At 38.9% G+C, this 25,403-nt stretch overlaps 1 protein-coding gene across 1 annotated transcript; it reads left to right on the top strand.

Moving 5' to 3' along the window:
- The first annotated feature begins 5,966 nt into the window (after positions 1 to 5,966).
- mov10l1 (Mov10 like RISC complex RNA helicase 1) lies at positions 5,967 to 24,653 on the top strand. The gene is made up of 27 exons (XM_055155732.1): positions 5,967 to 6,140; positions 6,214 to 6,370; positions 7,162 to 7,349; positions 7,805 to 7,964; positions 9,182 to 9,294; positions 10,147 to 10,334; positions 10,958 to 11,098; positions 11,994 to 12,293; positions 12,869 to 13,069; positions 13,435 to 13,549; positions 14,103 to 14,280; positions 14,611 to 14,681; positions 16,049 to 16,140; positions 16,377 to 16,432; positions 16,524 to 16,615; positions 16,680 to 16,752; positions 17,143 to 17,324; positions 17,793 to 17,939; positions 20,277 to 20,398; positions 20,595 to 20,694; positions 20,959 to 21,105; positions 21,553 to 21,726; positions 22,428 to 22,577; positions 22,835 to 22,942; positions 23,233 to 23,373; positions 24,331 to 24,422; positions 24,520 to 24,653. The coding sequence occupies exons 2-27, from the start codon at positions 6,277 to 6,279 to the stop codon at positions 24,542 to 24,544; spliced, it is 3,450 nt and encodes a 1,149-aa protein (XP_055011707.1). The 5' UTR covers positions 5,967 to 6,140; positions 6,214 to 6,276; the 3' UTR covers positions 24,545 to 24,653.
- The last annotated feature ends 750 nt before the right edge of the window (positions 24,654 to 25,403 follow it).

Here is a 25,403-nt window from a genome sequence, read left to right as displayed (position 1 = left end):
CTACTAAAACAATTTTTGAAAACTGGATTAACTATAGACAGACAGAGATTCACTCATATACGAAATAAAGTTACTGCAAGTTTAAGACAGGCAAAGGCTAACTTCTTCATCAATGTAATAGAGAATGCAAAAGGCAATGGTAAAATTATTTGGCAACATCTAAATAAATTGCTTGGCCGTCAATCAAACAAGAACGAAAAGACGATGGAGCTACATGTCAATAACTCCATTGTTAAAGAGCCTCTCTCCTTAGCCTTTCAGTTAAACAGTTTTTTCATAACCTCCGTAAAGGAGATCACTCAACAGTTCACTCCACCTGCCTGCTCTGATCATATCAGTGACCCTGATCAGGACATGTTCAGGATCACTGATATTTCAGACCATGAAGTTGCCAAATTAATTACAGGCTTGAAAAATTCAAAAGCACTTGATGCATTTGGTTTAAACACAAACTCTTCTGAAAGAATTTAAGGATCCTCTTGTACGACCCATCACCCATCTCCTCAATATGTCTTTCAAATTTTCTGTTGTGCCAACTGATTGGAAAATAGCTGCAGTGACACCAATTTTTAAATCAGATGCTAAAACAGACATGGTTAATTATCGGCCTATAAGCATACTTCCAGTTATATCTAAAATAGCTGAGAAGTGGGTAGTCACACTCCTTAAAGCTCATTTAGAAAACAGCCAACCCTCACTACACCCACTACAGTTTGGCTTCCGAGCTCATCACTCCACTGACACTGCCCTGTGTATGCTAACAGAAAACATAAAGAGCTTGCTTGATAAGAGTCCCTGTTTTGGAGCTGTCCTCTTAGATCTGAAGAAAGCCTTCGACTCCGTAAATCATCAGATTCTACTGTCCCGGTTGACTCAGTTTAACATCTCCAGTCAAGCTCTCCAATGGTTTACATCATATCTGTCACACAGGAAACAGTATGTGGTAGTTGATGGGGTAAAATCTCAATTGTTGGATTCTGATGTTGGTGTCCCACAGGGCTCAATCCTTGGGCCTGTGTTATTCTCCCTCTTCATCAATAATCTGCCAAATGCTTGTCCAAATACATTTTCACAGATGTATGCGGATGATGCAGTCATCTATACTCAAGCCAGAAGTTTTCAGCAAGTTGCTGAGGACCTCACAGTTGCCTTATCATCTGTGCATAGCTGGCTCAAGGATTCGTGCCTTCTGCTAAACACCAAAAAAACTGTCTGCATGTACTTCTCAAAACGTCACACCGTTTGAAGCAATCAAACGTTTTTCTTAATGGAGTTGAACTTGATCTGGTCTCAGAATTTAAATACCTTGGAGTAATCCTAGATTCAACACTATCCTTCAAAAGTCATGTTAAAAAAGTATCCCAGGTTATCCAGTTTAACATTCAGATCTTCCGTCATATCAGGAATAACTTAAACATGAATGCTGCAAAAACTTATTTCTATTCAATGATTTTCTCTCACATCGATTACTGCTTAACTACTTGGTCTCTTGCCTGCCCCACAACACATAAAACCATTGAAAACCTCTATAAAAGAGGTCTAAAAATACTTGACAAAAAACCCATTTCCCACCACCACTGTCACATACTGAAAAAGCACAGGCTTCTGGATTTTAGCAACATGGTCAAACTCAAAAGGACTTGTCTAATTTATAAGGTTCTACACTCCCTGGCACCACCACCATTAAATAATTACATTAAACGTAAAGACATTTCAATAAGAACCACGCGAGCCACCACCAGGGGTGACTTGGTCATACCCCAGAGACGGACCACCTTTGGTCAGAATGTGTTATCTGTACAAGGTGGAAATCTGTGGAACAGTCTTCCACTGACCCTGAAAGAAAGCCCCACATACAGCTCTTTTAAAGCTCAAACAAAAACTTGGTTATGGTCAAATCAAACATGTACACATGTATAACTGCACTGTGATTTTAATTGTTTTTCTGTGTGCAATGAATGGGAACTGTGCAATGAATGGAACTATATAATGAGTGGAGTGTGCAATTTTTTAGTGTCTGGCCCCCTGTGACCCCAGCCCTTGGGACAACAGATGGAAATTAGCCTTAGGCTACAATCCGGTGTGTTTACATTCATGTTGTCATGTTTGTTCATTAACATGCTCTGTCCCAATCAAATAAATAAATAAATAAATAAATAAATCAAGCTGAGGGTGTTCTACCTGGATTGTATGGTGCAATGCTCAGCAGTTACTATGGAAATGCCATGCACATTAGACACTCAAAAACATTTTAAGACTGCTGGAAAAAATATAAACAACACTTTTTCAGGAGCCAATGATCAATACAAGTGTTATGTTAAAATAAAGCTCAGGGTCTAATAGAGTTTCTAACAGAGTAGTGCCTTCAGTTAGCACCACACCCCCAGGGGTTATGAAGTCAGCTGCAAAGTATCAATAGAGAAGAGAAACAAACTTTGTAACCCCTTCCATGGAGATAGATCAGTTTTTACTCCATTCTTTAGGTTGTTACAGTCAAAGTAAGAAAATCTCCATGAAGACAATTTACAAGTCAGATCTCTGGAGAGACCAAGCCTAAAAAGAAGAAAACCCACCAACAGTAAAGGGCCCGTTTGGCCACACCAGGGTCATACAAGCACAGGGCAATGTAGTTGACAATAGTAAACAGCACAGACAGAACCTTCCAGTATGACCAGAGAGCCAAGCACCAGCTGCAGGGACACGAGGTCTGACTCAAGCCCAGCACCACTGCCTCCATGCCGGGGTACAGAGGGACGGCTGTGGGCCTGTCCAAACTGCTACCAGAGCCAACCTGGAACACATAACACTCTAATCAATCAATCAATCAATCAATCAATCAATCAATCAATGTAACTTTATTTATTCCCAAGGAACAAGTAGGGTAACAATACATTTTTAGGGAAGACATGACAGTGGGTTTTTAAAACAATCATGATTTATTGTGGATCACTTCACTGTGTATATGGTGTTTAATAGCATTGGCATTCCAAGACATTTTTCCCCTTTCTTTCTTGTCAGAAAATGTGTTTCTGATTACAAACACCTGGCTGTGGGGAGGATTTTAAAGGTGCATTGTGTAACTTTTCTGGTGGAGGGGCCGCCATCTGCTTGTCTCCATGGAGTTGTCATCGCTGTTTGACAGTATGGCATTAAACCTTTCTATCTTCACTGAGACCAAACCAGACCAAGTTACTGATCAGGGGCCTCATTTATAAAAACTACGCAGGAGTTTTCGTAAGTTAGCGCGTACGCCTAGTAGCTACAACAGGCGTGCGACACACAAACTCCATATTTAGAAAACCCACCGCACGCACCAAACCACGCAATCTTTGCTTTATAAATCCCACCTGCAACTACAATTTGCGCACGTAAACCTATGTCACATCACGCCCTCTCCACACCTCCACCTCACCATAAAAGGAGCATGTAAAATGACTGGTGAAAGAGATTTCCCTAAACATGAGCCGATAATCAGTGGGTTTGACCGAGACACGCGGGACAGAGGGAGGAGGACGCTCCACGCAGCACCACGTGACCACGACAAAGACTTTATTAAAGACTTTATTAAACCTTGTTTAATAAATAAATACAAAACTAAAACTGACAACAATGACTCATCTGTTCATTTAATCATTTTTTATAATATTTAGGCAGCACATCTTTGCAGTAAAGCCCATGTGTTTTTTCGCTGTTTCAAGAGTTTTATCGCTATATTTTTAAGTCTGTCTATGATGTGTGTGAGGACTGGCCCTGTATTTATGCATATACACGTAGATACGTGCACGCGCAAATTATGAGCGCGTGCGAGAGATTCAGATGCCCTCCCCTGGAGAGGGAAAAAAGCGAGGGAGACACACGAGGATACGAGGACACAGATTTAGCATGAAACACATCAGATACAGATGTTATTCTGCCAATTAAAGTCCACACGAAACATCCAAACTGCTGAACCTGTGAGTGTGGGTGTGAGTCGGGACGGGCACGGGCATTATTCTGTTCTTCATACAGTCAGAGAGCAGCTCTCATGTACAAGAGTTCCCCATTACACAAAAATTTAGGGAAGATTTTGGTTGGGGTCAGGTTCGGGCAGTAGGCTTTGTGTCATGCGCAGACTCAGGTCACTCTGGCGCTCGGTGCGTAAAGACTAAAGTAAAAGTGTTAAAGTTGCGTTCATTAAAACAAAACCTGGCTCCTGCTGCGTCCAAGGGAAGAGTTTTTCTCTCAGGTCGGGTCATTATTTCGTCCTCTGTGTTGGTCACAGTCTGTGTTCTATAGAAGTCTATGGTCGCGGTGTGGACTGTGGGAGACTCTGCACTACACCGAGTCCGGGAACGTGGCCGCACTCGTGCACGAGTGTCAAATGTATAATATTGTGGAGAATAATGAATGAAATAAACAGCCCTTCTCTGTATTTTGGCGAACCAAACATTTAAATGCGCAAATCAGAAGGTAATTCTTCTATATACGTGGATTTTCTGATCAAACACTTCCTCAAACTCTGTTCACTTCTGCTTCTCTCCACGAGTGTCGCTTTTTCCCCGTGTCTCCAGACTTTGCGTAGAACTTACAGGAGGTCCCGAGTTGGCGTAGAGTTAAGCAAAGAGCCACGCCTTAGGCGAGTTTTATAAATACCGCGGTTGGCGTAGGAAGCGCGCACGCATGGATTTTTGCGTAAGCGAGCTTTATAAATGAGGCCCCTGATCTGTGAGAGGCGACCCCCTAACAGATCTGACTTGTAACTTGGTCATAATGTCTGTTTTTCTAGGTATTTTTGACCTGTAAAACCACCTGTAATTGAATAAATGTAAGTAGAGCTGTTTACTGTCACACTGTGGAACATTCCAGGCAGATCAATGACATATTCAAAGAAACACGCAGGTGACGGACCGCCAACCAAAAAGTTACATAGTGTACCTTTAAGTTTAGGAGCAATGCAGGGAAAAGCATCAAAAGCCATGGGGCTGTCCTGGCCACAGCACTGTGTTCTACAGCGAGCCCATGCTTCAAATCAAGTCATTTTAACACAAGAAGCTCCACTCAATCTACTTTTAACATTCAGCCACTTTTAGGCAGGATTGCATAGTTCGTCTAAATGTGCTCAACAGGTGCTGAAAACACATTTGCAACAATAAAAAAGTAAATAAATAAATAAAAATAAAATGCTAGTAACTTTGGTGTAGAACCTGATAGAACCAAGATTCCAGTTGTATGTTGCACAGGTCCACAATCCCTAATTGCACAGCAAAAAATGGCATGGATATCTCTTGTAATTTTTCCTCAATTTCACTTTTTAAAGGTCCTATATGATATATTAATATCCTATATGTTTAACACACAAACCTGCATATTCAGGCTGAGAGCTTCTCTCAAACAGACAACACTCTGTCCCACCTTGTGATGTCATGTGGTAATACTGGATAAGCTTGACTGTGTTTTAAAGCTCCATGCATCTTCATATGCAATCAAAACAATTTAGAAAACTGTTAACAAACTAAACTAAAACTAGTTAAATCTAAAATATTAGAAATAGTAATGTAAGCCCGTTGAAAAAGCCCAGAATATCGATATATTATTAGGTGATATGATGTTGTATTGTCAAAAGTCTCAATAATATTGAGAACTGGCTGCCTACATTGTTTTTTAGTAGGCAACGGCTAATAAACATAGGGAACTACGTGTCCCATGATTTATTTCAGCGCAGACAACATGAAGAAATATGTTTTTTACTTGAATACTTCAGATTCTGACAGAAATAATTTGCACCAAAATCTTGTCAAGGTATTTTAAAAGCAAAAAAAAGTTTCCTATCTAGAATATATTATATTGGATTACTAAAACTGTATTTTATTTTTATTTATTTAAATTTTTTATTACAAAAAATATATATTTGTTTTGTTTTTTGTTTTCGTAATCTTAAATGACGTCATGACCTTACACAGCCGCGTGACCCTCGCGCGAGCCCATGTGCTCTGTACACGTGCTCTCCGCATTAACATCACTTTGCTCTTGTCATCCAATATCCCCGACATTTAAATTCATATTTTCTATTTTATCATGAGACCTCTGCAGGTTTCGTTCATCTAACACTAAAGTAATCGCAGAAAATAATCGCACCGTGTGACCACTGGTGAATCTCTAAGGTAACGTTAAAGTTTAGCGGTAAAGCTAACTCTTCAGTGTTTTTGCCTGAAGTTCATGTGTGTGTGGTCACAGTTTGACCCGGAGACAGAGGACAGAAGTGGACCGAAGTGGACCGAAGTGGACATACGTGCAGAGATGTTCGCTGCGGTGCGGTATATATTCAGCAAGATCGTGTCCCCGTTATGGAGATCAGCGGAGGGAGATGGAGACATTTTCTCTGGCGCAACAGGTCAATAATTACACTAATGTAATTGAAGCATGTCTGGAAACTAAGACAACTTTCAACTAGTCTTAAACACCTCTTTATTTAGTCCATTATTGATTTATTATAAAACTATGCGACAACAATTAATATTTGATACTTTTTTTAACATGTCATAACAGTCAATTTTTGTAGTTTTGAAAATGAAATACTAGTGTTGCTTTATTAGTCCTGATACTTATTAAAGACAAAAATGTACACACTATGTAAGTTTTCTGATGGAGGGTCACCTGCACATTTCTCATGAAATGTTATTGCCCTGCATTTAGGACAACCAGATTTTCAAAATTCAAAACTGAGACACACTGTATAAATACAGTTGTGAAAAGTGAGTGTAACTGTAACTAATCGCATTCTTAACTTACTTTGTGGGTCAATCATAATTTGAGGGACTTCTGATGGTGCATTTTTTATTTCTTATGATCATTTTCAACCTGAGTTTTCTGTATTTTAGCTAAATAAATGACAATATATGCCCCCTTTACTGTTGGTGTGGTTAACAAAGTGGTCAAAATAGGGACACCTGAGATATTTCTTGTATTAAACTGGGACAAATCACTAGTTTTGTATAAATCTGTTGGGACAGGGGACACAAGCTCAAAACTGGGACTGTTTTGGGTAAACGGGGAAGCTTGGTCACCCTACATGTGTTGAATGTTCTATCTGCGTCACGATTTTAAACTTCTATATCTTTCATTTATTAAATTAAATTCAAACTCCAGTGAAAATACAAAATAATATTTGTCTTGTGTTTATAGATATGAAGGAGATTCGGCACCTGAGAGAGAGTGTGGTTACTCAGCTGTGTCTGGACTATGGCATGATCGATGATACCATTTACTTCACCAACGCCGAGGTCCTGGGAGGAATACGTCTTAAACAAGGAGACGTGGTCAACTGTATGGCAGCCCGATATGGTTCTCAAGGCGGCTGGAAAGCATTAAGGGTTAGGGATGGGCATTCAATTCAATTTTCTTAATCGATCGTTAGAAGAATTAATGATTGATTATCGATTAATCATTAATGTTTTTATATTAAAATGATCATCATTATTATTACTATCTGCACTACTAATCTGCATAAATAAATTCAACTTTACGACATATAAACCGTAACCACTCTAGAGCCACATCAGCCCGTTTGACATTATAATGTGTTTAATTCAGTTTTGCCTCCATAGAGATAAAAATAAACAAAAGAGCTGTGGAACAACCTCATATGTCGCTCGGTTATTACTGGTGAATACATTTATCAGACTAGTGTCTTACTTTTACCTTTGTATGAATGCTGAGGTTAGTCTTTAGCTTTTTAAAATCTTTATTTATTGAACATTAGGCTAACTGAGGTGTGAAACCTGAGCTCTATAGAAAAGTGATAGTAAATGGAATCTGTGATGTTCAGGTGGAGAAGTTTGCAGATGCCTGGGAGGACGGGGGGAAGAGCTCTCTGGAGGCGGACACGATGCAGCTCCGACCGCTCATTGGCACTGTCACGTCGTACGATGGAGAAAGAGGCTACATAAACCAGAACACCTACTTCTCACGCCACAGTCTCTGGGAAGGTAGCCACGGCATGATATAACATACAATTACGTGAATGCACCAAACCTGACCTATATGTTGAGTATATATGATGTCTGTCTCCATGCACACTGGTTCATGCCTAACTTTCTTAGTTTAACATCCATGCTTATTATAATTAGTTGTGTTTACTTAAATGTTAGTTTTAATTGGAAAAAAGAATCAATACTACCAACCAGATACTAATTTATATTAAAAGTATGAAAAGTATAATTTAAATAAGGATCATTACTGAAAAGAATCACAAACACGGGGCAAAATGAGACCTTTCCTGAATAGTTCTTCAATGCTCTTGACCTATATTATAGTTATAAGATTTTATGGACAGTGCGTTGGCTATACCTGCTTGTCAAAGCCTGATCTCCTCAGATCTCAGAAACCAAGTAATGCTGGGGCTGGTTAGAACTTGGGAGACCTGTGGGAATACCAGGCGACACAGTGGGACACAAGTGGCAAAAACTGTTGTTGTATCCCTAAGCATTACACTTAACCCACATTGCCTAGTATGAAAATGCTGTGTGCATGAGTATTAGTTGTGATCGGAGGGGCTGATGGAGCAAATAGACAGCCTCAGTTCCATCAGTCTATCACAGGGCTGCTGTGGACTTACCACCTAGTGTGAAGTTAATGAGTTTTGCACTGTAAAGCAGTCTGGGTGTTTTGGAATGCGCTATAGAAATCCAATGATTCATTCATTCAATGAATTTCATTTATTTATCTACGATTAATTAATTTAATTAATGAATAATAATAGTAGTTTACTGTTGCCAATTGTATGTTTGTGTCTTTATAATCGTTGGTAAATTGTCCTCCTTGATTGCCTACAAAGGTGATGATAAATAAAATGTTTTATTATTAAATATGTGTTTAACCTCATAATTTGAGCCCAGTCATCCACTGACAGCAGCCTTTTGCCTCTTCAGTAGACTGGGCTTCTTAACCTTTTCAGTCTTGGGGCCCTACTTTTTCTGAACAAAGTAACCTGGGGCCCTATCTCATATTAGATGCATTATATTGTACTGATTGTTGGGCCCCCAAGGAGGTGGTCCAAGCCCTACTTTGGGCCCCGGCCCTATGGTTAAGAATGGCTGGACTAAAAGATATAGAATGATGATTTATTGGACACTCCTCTTATTTGCTTGTTTCTTTGACATTCGTCTGACTTACTTGTCATTGGTGTTTTTCTTCTCGTCTGGAGGGTATGAGCCGATGAAGGGAGACTGGGTCCAAGCCAAATACGTCATTAACCCGAGTCAGTGGACCACACAGGCTCAGTCTGTGGCCCCTCTGCGCTACAAACGCTTGGACAAGGTAATGTGGCTATTAAAGCAATTTGGGTGATTCTGTTGTCAGCAGTGGCAGAGACTGTACTCTGTTTTCTTACTTTACACATTCCATAGAAACGATGCAGTGTTTCTGGTGGGAGGTCTGTGACTTCTTTGTCACTGGAATGTTCCACAGGACAGTACTTGTAACTTGACCTTGTGACCTCACCTGCATGTTACCATGTGAATAAGATTAATGTAATATTGTGGAACATTCCAAATGAAAACACTGCCTGAACCTCCCAAATAACCACGTGAACAACTAGAACAACCAGACCCCCACTGCAACTGCTGGGTTTCAGATGACATCCCAACATTCTATAGGCCAATAATATTGAATGTGGATGGACCTAAAATAAATAGTCTTAAAATGCAGATTTTTGTTGTAATACAGCGAGTTCTGGGGTCTCGTCACTAAAATTGACATTTGTGCATTTTTCTATTTATATTGATATGTTGATATTTCATGGTGAAGCAATTAAAAGGGAAAACTGGCTTTTGCTCAATCTTGGCTTATGACATCATCACATTCTAAAATCTGAAAACCTCCAGTTGACAAAAAAAAATGTAATTTCTAGTGTCAAAACATTTTAAAAGCAGGTTTATTGACATCTCTAGTGGTTTATTTTGTTGTTTTAACAGTGTCACTTTCACTACCTTTTTTAATTAAATATGGATTTTATTAGTTTTTTGTTTTCTTTTTTTTGCACCCCCAACACAGCTAGAAATAAAATGCAAAATGATCTAATAATAGCATTAAACTTGACAAATCAAAACAGTCATACCCTTTTATGTTGATGTGATGGATGGCTCTTGTTATATATATTTTTATTTGCAGGTTCAAGTGACGAGTGTGTATGCTAATGATGGGGTAGTGGAGAACACCATTTTCTTTAGCCTGGATTCTCTGCTCCTTCCTGCAAACTACCAGCCCACACCAGGGGACTTTGTTAACCTGGTCATGGTGGAAAGCACTCAGTCTTTCTACAGCTGGAGAGCCCTCTGCATCGCCCCTTGTGGACCAAGGTAGGAACATGACACAAGAAGTGGTAAACGTGATATGATTGTGCTGGATACCTGATCTGATGCCACATGGAACACTGTACCACTGACATGCTAAAACTGTTCAATAAGACAATTGGTGATTGACAGTTGTATAATATGGGTTAAACGGTGTGTATATAAAATTGAGTTAACTTACATCCCTAGATTTTGGTCTGTATCTTGGTCTGTATAGTACATTTTGATATATAACTTCTGTATGTTTTAAATCACTTGGATACTGTTACTGCATGTATTAATATCCAGTTTACTCAGACTAGGACTAAGACTTTATTTCATCTCTTTTTATTTAATCTCTTTTATTTTTTTTATATTTTTTGATGACTGAAAATCTTATTTTAAATGTTGCGCTTAGGTTTCCCTTATAATTTCAATATGTTTTTGTTTGTTATTTTTGCTCTACATTTATATTGTTTTTGTGATACACTGATGTTGTAATATGCTTTCTTTCAAACTCATGGGCCATAGTAAAAAAAAAAAAAACTGTATGAAAACCCATAACCTCTTAAGAGACAACTATACCATATTTTTATTTAAATGAAATAGTCAAGACCATTTCTTCCATCTTCTGACTGTTGCACTTTCAGTGAGAAGTCTGCAGTAGTGCCATACTCTGAAGCCGACCTCATGGTCCTTTTGGGAAACAAAGGAGGACTAGAAGTGTCGACTTATGGAAACTTTGGGGATTTGATGATGGGGGAGCAAAGAAATATGGTCATTTGGATTCAGTAAGTATCTGACACAGCATTAACTGAAAACAACAATTTAGGTTGGTGTTTCTCAAACTACTAAATACATTATATAGCTGTCGATATCCCATTCTTGTCAGATTAAGACTTTTCCTCAAAGCACTACTCTGTAGTCATTATTCATTCACTCCACACTCAATGGTAGTAAGCTACTGTTGTAGTCATAGCTGCCCTGGGGCAGAATGACACGCACTCGGCCTCTCTGACCACCACTGATCGCTCATGCACACCACTGTGCTACTGTCGTCATCAGAGCATTGAGTCTAACATTTGAGAAAAGACTGAACTATGAACTGATAAATTAATGCAAGATTCCTTTGCATTTCAGGACATGTAGAGCTCTAAACTACAGGTACAACAAGGTTTGCATACAAAGACAGGATATTTTGTTCTTTGCAGAGGATATTCTGTTGTTAGTTGCAGGCTTTGTGACTGGATAAATGTACCAACTCTGATACTCAATATATTGTGTAGCTCTAGTTAGTATTTGTTAACTACGACTACAAGATTAAGCAGTAAGACTGAAAGTGCAATCTTAATAGACACAACTGACAAGTTGCAAAGGCCATTTTCTACACACAAACACACACTAATCTGTGCCATGGTGTAAAAAAAAAAGCTAACCCTGTAGTTGAGGTCTGTCCAAACATGTTTTGAAATGTAATTTTTGTATTTGTTTGTCAGTTTACATTAGTCTTTTTGTCAGTCCTGTGCATGTTTTAAAATGTGAACTCCAAACAGAATGCTATAATTAAAACATAAATTGCAAATCTAATCACAGTCACAATGGTTGTCAGTAAACTTACAATTAAATAGTTTTTTCCCAAATGATTCAGTGCTAATATTAACCATGTTATCTAATGCTTTTACACAGAAATAAAGGTCTTGAGACCCAGACGCTGAAATGCTGTGAGTTTGCCGACTGGGACTCAGAAAAACAGTTCTCTCTGGTCAGCCTCAACGGGTCCAAATTAGTGCAACAAAAAACACCTTTGCAAGATCCAAACAAAGCTCCCCCCGATACCTCCGCAGAAGAAAGTAGTACCACAAAAGAAGGAGAAAAAGAAAATAGAGAAGATTCAAAGGAGCTTCTGGTGGGTTTGAGACGAGGGGAGAGAGAGGTGGAGATCCCACCTGGAGAGAAGCTGCCCATCATTGTGGCCTGTGACGCAAAGTAAGTATGTCTTAATATGAGATATGTAGAATTTGGATGTTTGTGGACATTTCAAACTATTTTTAAAAGATGTAACTAACTTGATTATTCCATCAGGAAACAGAGTGCATTTTTCATTTTGGGCTGACAAATCATGCTGCTAGAACAAATCATTTTCAGATAGCTCAAGCTTTCCAGTTTAAACTATGATTATTACTTAAAATCTTTCTTTTTTTTTTATTTTATTGTAAGTAACTGCTAATATTTTATTGACTAACAAGTTTTTTGGTCAGTTAGTTTCTTTTAAAATTCAATGAACAATTCCCAAATGTATTTTTATCTTATGATTGTTTGTATAATTAATGCCCTAAAATCTTTGCTATTAATGTAGCCAAAAGATAAATACATAAAAAGTCTATGTTCAAAGTATTATCACAGTATCAAAGTAGTAAATGGTAGTTAATTACCTGTATAACCATTTAAATTTCTGAATTTTATCTTTTTGTTTAACTTATTTAAGATGTGCTTCAGTCCCCAAACTGAATTTTTTTTTAAATTGTTTTTGTTTCTGTAAGTTGCGTGTGTTATTTTGTCAGGATCTTGGGTTGTTGTGCTGAGCTGTTGCTGTTGCACTTCTCTTCCTTCACCATTGGGAGGCGCCTGGATGTCACAGTAGGCTCTGAGGATGAGGCTCTACTGAAGCCTGCTGTCCCTTATGTTCCTCTGGACCGAAGAGCTTCCTCTGCTCCCGTCTATGACCATGTGATCACTGTCAATACTCCCAAAGACCCTCCGAAGTAACACAACTCATGTATTCATATCCAAACCAAGAGGCCAATATATCATTAGAATCAAATAGTTTTTACATGATTGACTACCTGATTTCAGATAGAGGGTAGGGGCCTGAATTTTTATTTTTTATTTTTGATATGCTATTTCAGAACATAAATTCTAACAAGCAGCTATTTTTGGTGATAAATTATAAATAAACCTTAAGGTATGTAAATAAAGATTAGCACTTTTGACTGAAGCCCCATTTATATATAGGTGGACACTTGTAGTTTCTCTTAATCTATTAAAAACTATATTTTTGAGGCCTTACAAGGTGCATAACTTATCTGTATCTGTCGTCTAAAATATTTCATTTGTTTCTCTAACGTAGATTCACCAGAAGGCGTTTGCCGATCTTTCTCCCAAACTTCCCAGTGCCTCAGGCTCTTAAAGACTGTGTGGAGGGGCAGAGCGATGTGCTGGTGGTACAGCCCAGTCTGGGGGAAGTGAGAGAACACAAGACATTAATGAGATTTGTCATTTGTAAAAAGAAAAAAATACGACAAATACAAAATATCCAATTAATTTTTTTTATTTCAACTTTTGCATATTATATATTAAATATAACTTTTTTTTTTTAATCATTGTTGAAAAATGAATTTCCTTCAGGATAAATAAAGTACCTACCCACTCACCCATGTTAAGCTAACAAACAAGAACTATACTAGGATTTAACCGGTGGGAAGTTGGTGCCAAATAGCTTGGAAAAGCCAGGCTGATATTCAACTAGAAATAAACTTGTGAATTTAAGTTTAGACCATTCCTCAGTCCTGGCTCAGCTCCAGCATGGTGTTCCCACAGTGACTGACCAAGTTTAGCTTCTTTTATAGAACAACAAAGTAAACCAGTCTCGGGACAAATAACCCAGGCTTAGTTGGAGTTAGAGTTGCCAATTGTATTCTAAGCAGAAGTCAAAAAGTCCCTAAAACCACCACCTATTACACAGTATTTCTACTGCTGTTTCGTTGGCTGTACTGATATTCTGTTTACATGTACCAGGTGCTGTCTGCGTCTAACATGCACGCTCGCTTTTCCACACTCCTGTGGCTGGAGGAGCTTCAGGCAGAACAGGAGATACAGGAGTTCAGCATAAACGGAGCTCTCCTCAAAAAGGGCTCCACCTACCTGTACTTACAGGTACTGGGGCTGACTGAGGGCCGACCCAGCCTCAATATAGGTGAGGGACATGTGTCAAATTTAAGACATTTTATTTAGTTTTAGCCGTAGTCTTTTCGTAAACTGAACTTAAATTTTTTTGCCTATTTTTAGTTGACAAAAATGCCCTGCTAAATTAAATGGATCACTTTTATTAAACCAGAATATATAAATTGTAGTGCATTGCTCCAATATGGAGCAGGTCAAGATGTCGTCCTTTGATGCTGTGTATTTGATCTGATTTGGGACTGAGACTGAAAATTTCATTCTCTGTGTTTCAGTTTAAAAAAAAAAAGTCTTACTAAACTGGCTTTTAAGTTCTATTTTATTTATTTTATTTTATTTTTTGCAGGTGACAAAGTAGTTCTAAAGAAACCTGTCAGCGGGGGCAAGGTGATGGAGATTATCAGTTATGTTGCAGAGGTACAAGGCTTGATCATAATATTTAGTTCATTAATGCCCTTAAAGGTTGTATAGAGGATTTTCCAAGGAACGAGAAATCCAGCGACTGTTTGTCCTTTTTCAAATGTTGCGCATGCGTGAAACCCCCCCCCCCTCCCCTACAGCTCCCTACGTAGAAACGCCTCCTCCCGCCTCTTCTTTATGCCAGAAACAGGTTTGTTTACAGCCGGTGCTGCACATGACTTGTAAACAACTAACTACAGTGTTGGTTAGGCAAGACGGAGAAGTGAGGAGCGGGGGGAGGGGGAGCGGGTGTGCGGACATTTCGTGCACGGACGAGAAGTGAGGAGCAGGGAGAAGAGCGGAGCAGGGAGAGAGGAGAGGAGAGAGGAGAGAGGAGAGGGGAGCGGTGCGCGGAGATTCCGTGCCCGGAGAAGTGAGGAGCAGGGGGAAGAGCGGATCGGGCAGCGGGGAGAGGAGCAGGAAAGGGGTGCAGAGAAGGTTGCGCGGAGATTCCGTGCGAATGAACTAGCTACAACACGCAGCAGCAAGCGGACTCTTTCTTTGCCTTGAAAATTACGTTTTCAGACATAGGATATCACATTCGTGTCCTGAAAAACGTTTGTCTAGCTCTTGGAAATAAAGTACGTTTTCATAATAAGCAGAAGTGACCTGTCCAGGAGTAATTTGGCGACCAATGCGTCAGTCTTTAGACCCTCGCGCCATCGCTGGAATGAATCTTCAAGAATCACCTTAGTTTGGCTTCGCTGCTTTTCCCCTTGTCTTCTTCTTTCAGCGACCTCAAAAACGGACTTTCTTTTGTGGCTAACTGATCCTGGATTCTTGTCGCCATTGCAACAAACTTTGTGCTAAGTGCGAGGAAGATATAGGTCAAAAAAAGCTGCTAAGAACTGTTGCGTTGGTGGAGTAAACAGCGTCTGTGCGTCTTGCGTCTGTGGACTGCGTGACAGTCGTACGTAAACCACGTACCGGCGGCGCAGGCAAGTCAGTTACGCTAGAAACGTAGGGAGTTTGATTGACAGCCTGTCAGCTAACAGATAACGAGGCAGTGTCGTTATCTATTGGCAAATGTTTAGCCCCACCACGTCCAGAGTTGATGAATTTTTATTCTCTTTTTTTTGGTCATCATAATTACAAGGCTACTGCACCTCTATAATGCTATCATTGACAACTTGAAACAAAAAAAAATCCTCCATACAACCTTTAATAAGGATGTGAAACAAACTCACAGTATTAAGACATTGATGTTGTTGATTGTTGATTTTATTTTCACTTAATTGCATAAATATATTTACACATATCAAGTGTCATCAAAATGTAAGATTAATTTAACACTTCTTTAAATGAAATGTCTCTTTTTCTCTCAGATTAATGGTGACGATGTGGGTTTAAGAGTGAACTTTGAATTTCAACGCAGTTACCTTGGAGAGCCTTTAGATGTAGAGTTTTCCTACAATAGGTGTGTTAAAAACAATTAATAACAAAGAATTTATATTTTTATAATTAAGCATAACTTGATTAAATTGGCTTTCTACATTTGCATTATACTTACTTTCTGGAGGGTATTCTACCACTTGATTGACTAAAATGTTATTGCTTTGCAATAACAAACCAGGCAAAGCTTGGAGACAAGCAGGTGGCAGACTCTCCCAGAAAAGTTACATAGTGCATCTTTATAATGACCATTATTTTTAGATTGACCTCAAGACGGTGTCACCATGCTCTGGATCAGGTCAAACCATTTGCAGAAAGTAAGGTTTTTAAGAAGCTTAATGATGAATTTTGTAAATATTATATTATTTTGGTTTCTTTTTTGTTGTTGTTTTTTTTTTTTTTTTGCAGTCCTCTTTCCAACCAGAGTAACTGTCCAAGCTCCTCAGTGGACGGGAAAGTGGTTGGACGAATTGGAAACAGAGAAAGAGGAGGACAATGAGGTGACAAGCAATAAAACGATCTTTCAGTATTGGTATTATACATAGGTTTAATTTGTGATTTCAGGCTCAAGTCATGGAAAATGGAAAGATTTCAAGTATTTCTATTGACATGAAATCAAAGGCAACACAGACTAAAGGTATTTGTATTCCTCCATTCTGTTAAACTAGGTTTATTGTAACTGTTTTTTGTTATTCATTATTTTTCTGTGAAGCAATTTGTGCATTTTTGTAGGAAACGTGCTGTATAAATAATGTTGATTAGTAAAGATTCCCCACAGGTTTAAAAAGCAGAAACATATTTTTTTTACTTGCGTTTTACTAATAAAGCACAAAAATAATTATACAAAGAATGTGATGGATAGTTATCAAAAAACCCAACATTACAGTACTAAATGCACGTGTTTGTGTAAGATATACATCAATGAGTACAGACATACTTGGAGATTAAAGAGACATAAGTAAAAGAGCAGCTATTCAGAAGCACACATTTTAAAACATCATAATTACTATCCAGTGTTTTCTTGCAGATAGTTCCCCGCCTTCCAAACGTGTTCCTTGTGAAGGTCGTTTTTTTAATCCGGACTTGAACACAGCACAGAGGGAGGCAGTGAAGAGGATTCTGTCAGGAGAGTGTCGGCCCACTCCATATATCCTCTTTGGACCCCCAGGCACAGGAAAAACCATCACTCTGATAGAGGCCATACTGCAGGTGGGTATAGAGGGATTATCAGACTGACAATATTGCTAGTTAGCACTGCAACTTCATGTTAATCATGCAGACAACGGCGCTTTCTGCACCGCCTGTGTTTGTATCTGTGAGTCCTGATCCATGTTGATAATTAAATAATATAAGAGAGTATGCAGTGTATTTACAGGACGAAAGTGCTCAGTGGCAACAGAAAGGTGCACTATGTAACATTTCAGGTGGAGTTCCACCACTTGCTTGTCTAAACTGAGATTTTATTTCTGTTCCTGGAATGTTCTATACTACTGTATAGTATAGAAGTGTTTCTGCCTTGCATTGTCCCATCACTTTTTACCATTTAATGCCATACTGTGGAAAATTCCTGGTAAAACAATAAAATCTCCATGGAGTTAACAGATTGCAGATTCCCCACCAGAAAAGTTACAAAGTGCACCATTAAACTCAGATCCCACATTATGTCTTTGTTTTCAGGTGTACCATTTCGTGCCCAGTAGCCGCCTGCTGGTGTGTACTCCCTCCAACAGCGCAGCTGACCTCATCTGTATCAGACTGCACCACAGCGGCTTCCTGGATTCTGCCAGTTTGGCCCGTGTCAACGCTACCTGCAGGCAAGAGGAGGTAGTGCAGCTCACCTGGAAAAATCCACTAAACTGCTGCACCTCATGTATTAGGATCAAAAGGAGCGTGTGTGTGGTTTACGGCTGTGCAGCTGTGAGGGGCAGATGGAGGGGCAGTCCTGTTCTGAGCTGTTCTTATAAATAATAGATCATGTTGTGGTGATGTACTCGATGTTGCACAAAGGAGGACATTTTCCATTACAGAAAAAACAACCATTAAAAAATTCAGATGGGATATTATTATCCAGCTTGGTGCTATTACTGTACGATCAATAGTGAAAATAGACACCAATATTTATGGTAAATGGTCACATTTTTCTATAGCGCTTTTCCACCTTCAAGGCACTCAAAGCGCTTTACAACAAGGAACCACTCACCCATTCACACACACATTCACACACCAGTGTACGCAGACACTGTGGGCAAGGTGGGTTAAGTGTCTTGCCCAAGGACAGCATTCATCTGTGGGAGCTGGAATCACACCAGCCAACCTGTGGGTCAGTGGATCTGACCACTCAACCTGTGATGTTTATGTTGAGAGCTGGATTCGAACCGCCAACCTTTAGAACAGTGGGCGAATGCTCCACCAACTGAGCTACTGTCGCCCTATCACACATGGAATTGCTGTATAATCAATCACAAACTAATTTCAAAGCCAAACATAAAGAAAATTGGTCAAACAGACAGATTTGACCAATAGGTTTTTTTTTTCATGGCTGATGGCAACTGTTTAGAATCCAGAGAAACAATACATGATTAACATATTTTTCAGACTATAAGCCATATAGTATAAGTCACACCAGCCAAAAAATGTGTAATGAAGAAGAAAAAAACATATAAAGTCACGCCGGACTATACGTCACACTTTCTGGTGGCAAATTTATTTTATAAAATCAGAGACCAGGAACCGACCTTTCATCTTGAAAGTCAAGTTGTAGTAATAACAACAGAAGAGAGAACAACAGACTGTTAACGTCACATATGAACAGTTCTTCAGATAAACTATAGCATAAACAACAGAACAGAACAAGTTTGCCAAACTCTCCATCTCACTCCAAATCACTATATCTATTCAATTCTTCATCCTCAGTGTCACTTCTGAGCAACTCAGGATGGTTTTGGTTATCACTGAAGTCCAGGCTTTGTCAGTCTATCCAGTGACTTCCAGGAAAAGAAACCCAAGTTTCTTTCTGCTGCTCATTTACCATTTTCAGTTGCATATGTTTGAATGTAAAATTTTTAGTGGTACAGAAGTAATGGAGCGATCGACTGACAGGAAACAGACAGGACAGAGGCTCTTTCTGCAGGAGACATGTGCAGTAGAGTGAAGTGACAGTGGTACAGGAGGAACAGGAGCAGCAGATACTCACACACAAGACTAGAACCTCTCACCGCTTCAGTGTGAAAACCAGCCAAATCATGAAAAAAACTTAGACTTGTAGTCTGAAAAATACAGTATATGTACACAGTCTTTTACAAGTATGTTTTACTTTGAACTGAACGAGAGCAGTGTAGTCACATTTTTGCAGTACCCTCTTCGCACTAAAGAGTTCTGCTTCTTTTATCTTCTAAATCAGAGGTGTCAAACTAATTTTGGTCTGGGGGCCGTATCCAACCTAATTTGATCCCAGATCGGCCAGATCAGAAAACTCATGACATATATCCCCCAAAAATAACAGTAAGTTCAAATATCTGTGCAGAGAAACACAAATCTATTACAGGAATCTTTTTTAATTGATGAACTCTTTCTTTTACAAAATATTATAATATTATGAACAACCTGAAACTTTAAGAAAAATGCTATTTCAACACAATGTTTTAACATGAACTTGTATGTCAATAGGAATAAGTCAATTTTTCTTGGAAAATCCTGCACTCGGCTCCACTTTTCTCATTTTGAACATTTTTCTGATGAGGGTGTCACGGTCAACAGTCAAAACGATCGTCCTTTAAGAGCGTTTGGAAAGAGACAAATCTTCATTTGTGCTGCTCTGGTGGGAGGGGCCACGTACAGAGACGCTGGAGACACTGCTGTGCTAAGCACCGCAGAAAATTACCAATATTTTAATAGAAAATATAATTTAAATATTTTAGAAGAAAATCAGCCGAGGGCCAGATCCGGCCCTCCAAGACCTTTAATCTGGCCCTCGGCTGATTTTCTTCTAAAATATTTGAATTATGTTTGTATGTATGTTTGACACCCCTGATCTAAATAATCAAGATGGATTTTTGTGTAGGCCTTGGTAATGCAGTGGTTTGTTAATACTTAGTATAACTATTAATCAAAGGTGATTTTCTGTTTATTTGTGTTGTCCATCCTGTGTGTGTATTTGATCAGTCTATCCCAGATGTCCTGAGGGTCTACTCCCGAGCCGGAGAGGACATCAGACACGCCTCCTTTCACAGGATTGTGGTCAGCACCTGCTCTAGCGCTGGCATGTTCCCCAATGTCGGACTGCAGTAAGTTTGGGCTGAACAGTGATTGGAAATTCCGGTTCTGAAAGTTCAATTGTTTTTCTGTTGATATATATAATTTCTTTTTCATAAATTCATTAATCAAGGGGTGATCATGAAATCATGATTTGTGTTTCAGATATGTTTTATATAAAAATGTAACTTTTGATTAGATTTTCATTAGAGTTTTATTTCCATGCAGAGTTGGCCATTTTACCCACGTTTTTCTAGATGAAGCTGGTCAAGCCATGGAGCCAGAAGCCCTGATCCCCATAAGCCTTGTTTCTGAGAAGGATGGACAGGTGAATATGTTAAGCTTTACTTTAAGTGTTTATGTCTGTCGCCTGTGCAGATCAGTAGGAAGAATGGAAGAACATGCCCCATAAAATGAATCACAAATCAAAGTGTCCTTCCTTAGCAAATAATCTGGTGCATGTACTTGTAACAAAATACTCTTGTTTTTACTATATCTACTATACGTTTTCATGTAGATAACTATTCCAAATGCACATTGGCATTGAACTCTTAGCTGGTTAAGTGGTGGTTTCTCTCACTGTGTTGTGCAGATAGTGCTGGCTGGAGACCCTCGTCAGTTGGGTCCGATTGTCAAATCTAAAATGGCGACTACATTTGGTCTGGGTGTTTCTCTGGTGGAGAGGCTCATGGCCAACCCCCTGTACTCCCAAGATGAGTTGGGATACAACCCCAGACTGGTGAGTGCAGTGCATACTTAAGTAAACACACAGAAATAGTGCTGTCTCTTTAAAACAATGTGATGGAGTATATTTTCCACTGGGCTGGGCTTTTGGTTTGATTACTTTATTTACCATGTCAGATTTAGGAGCTTTTGTTCAGTTGGTGTCTATGTCTGTTAAGTCCTGCAGTTACTCTCTGGGGTAGACAAAAATAGCATATTTTAACTAGAAAATTGCGTATATTTCTGTGTAAGTTTTGTGGCCATACAGATTCAAGACAAAAACAGGAACCGTTTTAGCAGCAGCATTAAGGGCCTATCAGCATACAAGCAAAAAGGGTGCATTCGCCAACGTTTTTGAGTATAAAAGCTTGACTCACACGTATCTAAATTATTGTAATTTAGAACCATACTAAAACTAAAATCCTCAGCCTCAGTGCAAATGAAATCTCCATTTCTTCTGCAGGTGACTAAACTGGTTTATAACTACCGCTCCCATGAGGCTCTGCTGATGCTGCCTTCCAGACTGTTCTATGATGGCGAGCTGTGTGTGAAGGCGCCGCGCTCTGTGGTCGAGTCCCTCTGTCAGTGGAAGGCTCTGCCCAAAAAAGGATTTCCTCTGCTCTTCCACGGAGTCAGGGTGAGGTTCATGTCTTTCTGTTAAGTTGGTTAAAGCTGACATATTATGCTTGTATCTGCTACATAGTTATAACCTGTGACACCTGTGGCTCATTATGTTATCATTTGCAGCATTTGACTAAAATGACTTAATTAAAAAAAAATTTAAATAAGTTCACTGACTTCCCCATTAGAAAACAGTGGTGCTCAGGGGGAGTAGACATTGCTGCAAACGTTGTCACAACAAAGATGGCAACTACAATCAGATGACTAGATGACGCTGCAGAATCCTACATATATCACTGATGAAGAAGAAAAATGAGATTTGGCAATATGGTATCTTGAAAATAAGCGATTAAAGATTGCTCAAACATTCAAGAATCACTCCAAATACAACTTGGAGATTGTATATGAAAAAAGGAGCACCTGGAACATACTACCAGGGTCACCAAAATGTTTTCTGTTGATGGCTGTTCATTGTTTTTAGTTGACTAAGTACATTCTACGTGAAATGGGTAGACGGCTGTGGCAAAAGATCTTGTCATGTAAAATCACATACAGTCTCATGGAGCCTACCTTTTCTTGTGGCATGTGTATATATAATCTATAATTAAACAAGGTTCCTAATGGAACTAAATCTGGACTTTAGAGAATCAATGCTCTGTACTATTAACGCAAGTTCTATTATTATTATGTCCCATGTCTCTTTATGTGTTGTCTCAGGGCACAGAGATGAGGGAAGGAAACAACCCATCCTGGTTTAACCCTGTAGAGGTGGTGCAGGTGATCTTCTACTGCTGCCAGCTCGCCAAGAAGCTCTACGAACCTGTGAACCCCTCAGATATCGGCATCATCGCCCCCTACAGGAAACAGGTCAGAACACACAGGCAGTTTTATGGTTATGTGAAGATTCTGGAAATGCCATTCTGGAAATATGGAATTATTTCAGGTTTTTGATGACAGCTTTATCTTACCCTTAGTAAAATGTGTCTTCTTGTGCCTCTAATCCTAGAAATTGCTATGGAACTTGTCCTTGCCTTCTGTGTCGTAATTTGTACATTTGTACTTCCCTGGTGAGGCGAGTAGGTACAGGGGATGGTAACTTTTTGTATTTCTCCATTGGTTTTCAGTGTGAGAAGATCCGTCTGCTGCTTAATAAGGTCGGCCTGTCGGACATTAAGGTCGGCTCAGTGGAAGAGTTTCAAGGACGAGAGTATCTGGTCATCATCCTCTCCACTGTGTGTACCATCACAACACATATTCCTATTCCTTGAAGTTCATGTATTACCAAGTTCAATTATAGAAATATTTAATCTAACTAAGTTGATGCTAGCGAAACTGAATATTACTGAATTTCTTAACTAGGGATGTAACAATAACCAAAATGTCAGGATATTGTATTATTAAAAGTCTCACAAAAATATCATGAACCATTACAATATATCTCTTTGATTAATTATTTTATTTATTGACAACTGTATTTTCTTAATTCTGTGAAAGAGTTGAATATACTGTTTTATGATAACAGGTGCGTTCTAATGAATCTGTGCCCAGTGATGACTTGCAAAGCTCTCTCGGTTTTTTGAGCAATCCCAAACGCTTCAACGTGGCCATCACTCGGTCTAAAGCTCTCCTCATCATCGTTGGAAATCCCCACATCCTTATTCAAGTGAGTAATACGCTCCCTATCTGTAAAACATGCTTTATCTTCTGTTGTACTACAAAAAAAAAAAAAAAAACTACAATCCTCAATGTATATATATATTTTTTTATATTGTTAGAATTTAGAATTTTTCATTGTAGATTTTGACTTGTTACTCACTAAGGCATTTTTTTAGTTTGCAGATTTAGCTTTTTCTTTCATCTAAATCTTGCATAATTCATTTTAAAATGTATTCCCCTACAGATTACAGATTACATACACCAAAATGTAGTTTGTAACGTAATCCATTAAATTACTTAAAGTGAGTAATGTAATCTGAATACTTTGGATTACTTGATTTGCTGTTGAGAAGCAAAGATGAGGAAATCTTCACATAAGATGTTTTGTCTGTTAAAAGAAAATAAAAAGCCCAGACTTTACTGAACCAAATTAAAAATATTATATAAAAGAGACACGTCCGTGCAGCATGATTTAGTCCTGTTAAATCCTGTTTGAGACATAGTTTAGACCTGGTTTTAGACCTGGTTTAGACCTGGTTTGAGACTTGGTTTAGACCTGGTTTGGACCTGGTTTTAGACCTGGTTTAGACCACGTTTTGACCTGGTTTAGACCTGGTTTAATCCTGGTTTAGTCCTGGTTTAGACCTGGTTTAGACCACATTTAGACCACATTTAGACCTGGTTTAGTCCTGGTTTACTGTCCGGCAATGAGTGGAATTACCAAAAAAAAAAAAAAAAAAGCCCAAAATGTGAAAACAGGAAAATACCGCCGTGTAATCCATTTCTTTCAACCAAGTAACTGTAACTAATTACCACTCATTGAAACAGTAACTGTAACCAAATACAGTTACTCATAATTTGTACTCTGATTACTTAACTCCGGTACATGTAATCTGTTACTCCCCAACACTGTTCATATTCAGATGTTAAAATGATTTAAGATAGAACATATTTTTATTTCTAGGATCCTTGCTTTAGGTGCCTTCTGGAGTACAGTTTCATCAATGGAGCTTATCTTGGCTGTGATCCTCCTCCCTCCCTCAAAGATACTCCAATGTATGTGTTACGTTCTACACAATTTCATTCATTCATATATTAAATGTTTACACATTACAAATGCCATTTAAAAATGATTTCCTTTTACCTCTGACAGAGTTACAGAAGCTCTAAGTTCATGAGAGGGTGACATCTCGCAGCAGATTCTTGTCTGCAATTTGTTTACATGTTCATATTGTTTCTACAAATATTCTACTTTTCAAAAATAAATGTTGGAGTGTTGCACAAGGCACTTTACTTGTTCTTTTTTGCCTACCCTACTTATCAACAACTTTTTAACAATTATTTGTAGTTTGCTGTCAGTGTGCTCCAACCCTGCAGTCCTGGAAGCTGTTATGATCCTGGTTTGAGTTATCAGTTTCAGAACTGATCTTGCCCTCTTTTTGTAATGGTCGTCTATCATTTAGTGCTGGTATATTTGATGCTACTTGGATTCAGTTTTATTCTTCTTTTTGCTCCACAAATGTGTGATGTCCTTGTGTCTGTGCACCTCGGTGTGGCTGCGTCTGCTTCAGCCTCAGCCCTGGCGGAGACTGGATGTGACAATTGAGTGCTACTGTCAGTCTGCACAGGGCCTGTCAGTCCCAGTGGAGCCCCCCAGGAAGAGGGACACCAGAGAGATGGAGAGGAGGGGGAGGCAGGCAAATGGGCTCAGGCTCCTGTCGTATGCAGGCAGCAGACAGTCTTCAGTGCAGGATGCTACAGACAGCCAGGCCCCTCCAGGTCTCTCTTCACTTTGAAGTATCAGTCAGGTGATTTGATTCAGCCTCGGGAAGCTATAATCAATCACATTTGGATTTAATATATTATATATATATATATATATATATATATACACACACATATATGTATATATATATATATAATATATATGTTTTAAGAAGTTGAGATGATTCTATTGCTTTTCTATTTCATTCATTTGACCTTCTCCTCCTTCTCCAAACCCTTCAGTTTACCTCCTTTGTTCTGCAACCTCACTAT

The sequence above is a fragment of the Boleophthalmus pectinirostris genome, unplaced genomic scaffold (genome assembly GCF_026225935.1).
Source record: "Boleophthalmus pectinirostris isolate CB_2022bp ecotype Guang Dong unplaced genomic scaffold, ASM2622593v1 HiC_scaffold_2, whole genome shotgun sequence".
In the NCBI taxonomy this organism is placed as follows: domain Eukaryota; kingdom Metazoa; phylum Chordata; class Actinopteri; order Gobiiformes; family Gobiidae; genus Boleophthalmus; species Boleophthalmus pectinirostris.
The sequence above is the reverse complement of the archived record's forward strand: the minus strand, read 5'-3'. Positions and strand labels throughout refer to the sequence as shown.